This window comes from Chinchilla lanigera, unplaced genomic scaffold (genome assembly GCF_000276665.1).
Source record: "Chinchilla lanigera isolate Chin_1 unplaced genomic scaffold, ChiLan1.0 scaffold00021, whole genome shotgun sequence".
Lineage (NCBI taxonomy): Eukaryota > Metazoa > Chordata > Mammalia > Rodentia > Chinchillidae > Chinchilla > Chinchilla lanigera.
In genome coordinates this window covers 688,274-694,096 of record NW_004955422.1, presented here as the reverse complement: position 1 = coordinate 694,096, position 5,823 = coordinate 688,274, and the positions used below count along the sequence as shown (strand labels likewise).

Sequence of the window (5,823 nt, the reverse complement as noted above, 5' to 3'; positions counted from 1 at the left end):
GTGGACAGATCGCTTGCGCTCTTCTCCCTTTGACCCTTTGGGAGAACTGTAATAAAGTAGCCCTATAAACCACGTGCACTAAATCTGTATAACTCTACCAACTTTCAGACCCGTTCTGCAGCAGACACTGAGGCTGTGCGCCGCCCACCTTCCTCTGCATCCCCTTTGAGCCGCAGCCAGGGCGCAGGGCTTACCGCCGCGGCCGGGAGGTGCCGAGGACAGGGCGGCCGGGAGCTGGAAGTGTGCGAGGCAGGAGGCAGCTGGGCCTCGGCGCGGGAACGCTGACTTCACTGTGCCGCACCCACGGCCTGTGTTTATAAATATCCTGGGCTTCAGGCTCCGCACGGAGAGGACACACAGCAGCTTCGGGGGACAGCGCGTGCTGGGCTGAGGGGGCGCAGGATGGGGTGCAGGGTAGGGTTAAGGACACCGGTGAGAAGTCTCAAGGACAGGGTCAGAAAGTTGTTTTTTTTTTGTTTTTTTTTTTTTGAGACAGGGTCTCACTATGTAGTCCAAGCTAGCCTCAAACTCAAGGTGATTCTCCTGCGTCAGCCTCCCAAGCGCTAGGATTACAGGGGAGTGTCACCATGCCTGGCTGAGACTTCTGCCTCTGCTATTAGCCCACAAGCAGGCAAAGGCACAGGCAGCGTCCCCTGGTGATGGGGGAGGAGACAGAAGGCTCTGTGACAGCTGAGAGGTGGAGCCAGGGGAGGTGACAGGTTTCTGACAAGTGGCTTTTTAGCATCAGGGGTGGGGTGGGCAGTCATCAGGCCATCCACGGGTTCCAGCTTGGGAAACGGGGATACTTGTGTGTTTCACAAAGTTTGAAGCCAAGAGTAGCAGTGACTATACCTGTAATCCCAGCACCTGGGAGGCTGAGGCAGGAAGATCACTGCAAGTTCGAGGTCAGCCTGGGCTACACAGTGAGACCCTGTCTCAAAAACCTCAAAATTTTAAAAAGTTTATGAAGTGAAGTTTGAGATGTGGGGTTGGGAAGAGGGGATGAGGATCCTGAAGACATTAGATGGATACAGTTTCAGGACAGTCATTCACTCATTCAACAAACATGTTGACAATGTACTTTATGTGAGCTGTGCTCTGGGTGCCCGTCACATGGCAGGGATATGGCCCTGGAGGAGGGTCAGGTTGACCAGAGGAACAACCCACTTGCCTCGGCACTGTCGCCTTTGCTGATAGTTTTTGTCTATGCTATACAGCACCCTTCCTTCCAATTCTCGCAGTGGTTGTCACACACAAACGGTGACTGTGTCAGGCACGTGCTGACTTTAATACTCCATCTCTCACTTCAGAGATGAGGAAGTTTTTTCTGAGTCGAGCTCACTGTGTAGCTCAGCCTGGCCTCAAACTGCGATGGTCCTCCTGCCTCAGCCTCCAGAGTGCTGGGATGACAGGCGTGCACCACCACGCCCGGGTTTGCCTAGTGGCTTTATAAGCTCTGACCAAGTGTTCCTGGGGAAGGCAAGGCAGGCGGCGCTGAGCTGCAGCGGGCGCCATGGGTCTGCCGTGTGACTTCGCCTCCCTCCGTGTTCCAGCTGCCGGACGCTGTCTTTTTTCTGCTACTGCGCCGAGAGCAAGAGCGCGGCCCTGCGCTGCCTCATCCACCTGGCTCCTCCCGCTCCTGGGGGAGGCAGCGCAGCCCCCAGCAGGTTTTCCCGAGGCATCAGTGTTACAGGAACAGTGAGGAGGGCTGGTGCTGCTAACAGAGCTCTGGGCTGTTTTCAGCCGGGAGTGGGGGCTCACACCTGTAATCTCTGCTACTTAGCCTGAGGCAAGAGGACCTAAGTCTGAAACTTGTATCAAAAACTCCCCGCAAAAACAAAAGCAAGAATTGAATCTTACGGGGAAGGTTCCAATGGCCGGAGGTGAAGAAGACCATTTCTTTTTTTCTTTTGTCTTTTTGAGACAGGGTCTCGCTATGCAGTTCAGACTGGCCTTGAATTCACAATGATCTTCCTGCCTCAGCCTCCCGAGTGCGGGGATTTCAGGAGTGAGCCACCATGCCGGGCTAAGAAGACCGTTTCTAGCCTAGGAAATTCTAGCAGAGCCACAGTGTTTAGGGAACCACGAAAAGGTGTGTACAGGGCTGATGTCTGAGGTGTCCTTCATGTCACAGTTGCTTTTTACTTTTTGTGGGACAGGGCGTTGGACCCAAGTCCTGCACACTAGGTAGCAATCTACCACCGAGCTGCTCCTGAGGCTTCTTCTGTTTTGTTTTTGTCTTTTGAGACAGTGTCTCACTATATAGTTCAAACTGGCCTTGAACTCCTTTTGTAGCCAGACTGGCCTGGAACTTGCAGTGATCCTCGTGCCTCAGCCTCTTGAGCAGCTGGATCTCAAGTGAGTGCTAGCACCTGCAGTCCAAGGCTGCTTTCTTGCCCTGGTAATTCTGCAAGTATCCCGAAAGTTCCAGAAAATCCCACTCTTCTCTTCTGTCACGGTAGGCACGGTCACCGCCCTCCTTTGGGGGTGCAGTAGTGCCCAGCGACAGCCTGGCAGGGGTCGTCTCCAGGCGGCGCTGCCTAGACAGCCTCATCGCAGTCCCCCTGGTTCCCAGCTCAGTCCTTCTCCTTGCACGGCGTCAGAAGAGCACCTGCCTGCCGTTCCTAACCCTCGAGTGAATGTCAGACTTTGGTCTTAAAGCTTGTAATGAAGTTTTATGGATAACCCTACACACAGGGCGGTCTGACTTGGACCGCAGATGCAGCAACACTGCATTGACCAGACCCCTGTCGTGCCAGAAAGCCAGGGTCTCACAAAGCCCCACACAAGTGCACAAGTGCCCTACACCACGCTCCTGCCCAGCCCTATGCAGCCAACTTGTCTTTTTTTTTTTTGAGACAAGATCTCACTATGTAGCCCAGGCTGGCCTCGAACTCATGGCAAAGGATGAGTGGTGCGCGCCACCACACCTGGCTGAGATTCCGACTCTGCCCCGTGAGCCAGGAGCTGGGCGGCCTCAGCCAGGCAGTCGGCAGGATCACAACCAAAGCCCTGGCGCCCTCTGGTGGTGGCCTGGTTCCTTCTGGGCCAGGACAGGCAGGCGGGTCCGGCACACACAAGTCACAGGCTGAACCGAACGCATTTGCCTAGATCAGCTTTACTGGAAGATTTTTGGGGAGAAAAAAGTAGGAAATGAAAACATTTTTATATTAAAATAAAAGCAGCACAGCTTGCACCTAGAATATGAAATGACCCTGCGGTGGTGGCGCTGTGGGCACTCCTGCCGCTCAGAACTGCCGAGCGGCTTCTCCAGGCCTGGCTGCGGCCGCGGGCCCCACCTCCCCAGCCGCTAACCCGACCGAGGGTGTGACGGGGCTGTCCTGGGCCCTGGGGACTTCAGCCACAGCCGCGCCAGCAAGGCGGTGACCAACGCCTTCCGAGGCACCCTCAGGAGGCACCTCTTGCCTCTTGGGATAACACAAAGGGAGCAAAACCGAAAGCTTTGGGACCGAAGGCCAGAGCGACAGCACATGGCGCGCACCGCGTGTCCGCTCCAGCGCTCACCCGCCCCTCGCCGCAGGGAAGTCCCTCCCTTTACGGTGGGTGACACGCTCAGGGCACACATGTCCCTCAGCAGCGCGTCCCTGTGAGCCAGGAGGTCTGGGCTGGGCACGAGGCGGTCAGGCCCCCAGGGAGAGGGCAGGAGCGGTGACAGCCAGTCTCAAGCCACCACAGCCTGCCTGGCCTGCAGGGGAACATGGCGTCTTCTCTGCTTAGGTAGAGTGCGAACCTGGAGCAAATGGGAGAGTGCGACCCTGGTGAGCTCAGGGTCACTACGGGTGCCGGCGGCCGGGCCGTGCAGGACAGACAACAGAAAAGTAGACACCCGCCGCCTCCGTTTCCCAAGATCAAGTGATTATTAAAAAAGCGCGCCACACCATATAGAAATCAACATTCTCTCCCATCATTCTGTGCGTCTGGGACCGCAGAAATGTCACTGTCCCTGCCCCGCATCTTCAGATCAGCATCCTCAGGTCGCAGCAGTACGTCTTCCCGAAGGGGACCTTCCGGAAAAACAAGCTGTTTCCCCGGCTCATGTTTCCCTGCAAGTAAGCACAGCGAGGCGGGTGAGGCCTGGCAGGAAGAGCGCGGCTGCCCCAGGACAGGGAGCGCTTCTCACGCTGGGCGGGCCTGGGCCTGGCCCCGCTGGGCAGGCTGCCCACCGCAGGGGACACTCCTGGCGCCCGGCAGCCTTCCGCTCTGGCAGGATGGGCTGCTGTGGACTAACGACAGCTCGTCCTCCTCCACACAGCAAGGATGCTGTTTTTCTGGAGGGGGTTAATACTGGGCACTGACCCCAGGGCCTCTGCACTGAACTACATCCTCAGCTCTTACTTTTTTTTTTTTTTTTTTGAGACAGGGTCTCCTTATGCAGTTCGAGCTACAAAGTGGCCTTGAGCTCACTTTGTAGCCCAGGCTGGTCTTGAACTTGCGATGACCCTCCTGCCTCAGCGTTCTGAGTGCTGTGATTACAGGTGTGCGCCACCACGCCGGGCCTTCCTTTTATGTTTTTTGAGACAAGATCTTGCTCAGTGACTAAGTTGTCCAGGCTGGGCTTGAAGTCTTTCCACCTTCCTGCCTCAGCCTCCCAGGGTGCTGGGATTACAGGCATGTGGTGCTGAGAGCAGGAAAGTATTTCTTACTCAAGACAAAGCGCCTGCCTACTTTGGACCTGGGTTTTCCCACCTGCCAGGGGGCCATCAGATGAGTCAATGTGGGCACCCAGCGAGTGCCAGCCTTTTTTCTTCTTCTCAGTGCTGGGGGTGGAGCCCAGGGCCTCACACATCTGCTAGGCAGGTGCACTACTAGTACCCTTTGAAGGAAATGTCAGGTTTCTAAGGAGAATTTTTTAAAAACCTTATATTTAAAAGCCAGGAGTGGCGGTGCACACCTGTAATCCCAGCACTCAGAAGGCCGAGGCACGAGTTCCAGCCCAGCCTGGGCGACAGTGAATTCAAGGCCAGCCTGGACTGTGTAACTAGACCCCGTCTCACAAACACCAAAGTAAACAAACCTTACAGTTAGACAGATGATGTGAGGGCCGGGGATGGAACTCAGGGCTCAGCGTCTGCCTGACAAGTGTGAGGTCTGGAGTACCAGAAGGGAAAGGAAGGGAGGGAGGGAAGGAGGGAGGGAAGGAAAGAGAAAGAAAGAGAGATGGATGCTCCTAGGGCCGCTCGGCACGGCCCGACAGCCTATGTGCGGACGCCGGCCCCTCGGCGCGGCCCGTGAGGTCCTGCGGCTGGGAACAGCACCCACTGCTCTCAGTGCATCTCTGGCAGGTGAGGCGGACCGCAGAGCACACTGGGTGGTCCTGTGCTGAGTTCTACGGGAGTCCTGAGCACATGTCTACACCAAGGCTCCTCCGGGTTCCGCTGTCTACCTGCTTTGGAAGCAGGGGTTAGTGAGAGAGTGGGCAAGAGACCACGTCTGCTTTACACAAGGGTCCCATCAGGAGACTTCCCAACAGTGTAAAGCTCAGAATGAACCAGATGGGCGGGCATAGTGGTGTTTGCTTGTAATCCCAGCACTTGGGAGGCTGCGGCAGGAGGATCGCCACAAGCTCAAGGCCAGCCTGAGCTACACAGTGAGTTCAAAGTCAGCTTCAACTACAGAGATCCTGTCTCAAAAAATGAAAAATAAAGCTGGGCGTGGTGGCGCACGCCTGTAATCCCAGCACTCAGGAGGCCGAGGCAGGAGGATTGCCATAAGTTCAAGACCAGCCTGGGCTACAAAGTGAGCTCAAGGCCGGCCTGAACTGCATAGCAAGACCCTGTCTCAAAAAGACCAAAAAAAAAAAAA

The 5,823-nt window shown here is 56.1% G+C and overlaps 1 protein-coding gene across 1 annotated transcript in view; it reads right to left on the bottom strand.

Moving 5' to 3' along the window:
* Window positions 1-3,107: 3,107 nt before the first annotated feature.
* Mtch2 (mitochondrial carrier 2) overlaps window positions 3,108-5,823 on the bottom strand; it is a gene marked incomplete at its 5' end in the record, with an annotated part of 18,689 nt that continues 15,973 nt past the window's right edge. Inside the window, 1 exon segment of the mRNA XM_013514048.1 lies at window positions 3,108-4,064. Within this exon segment, the coding sequence (XP_013369502.1) occupies window positions 3,978-4,064 (87 nt within the window).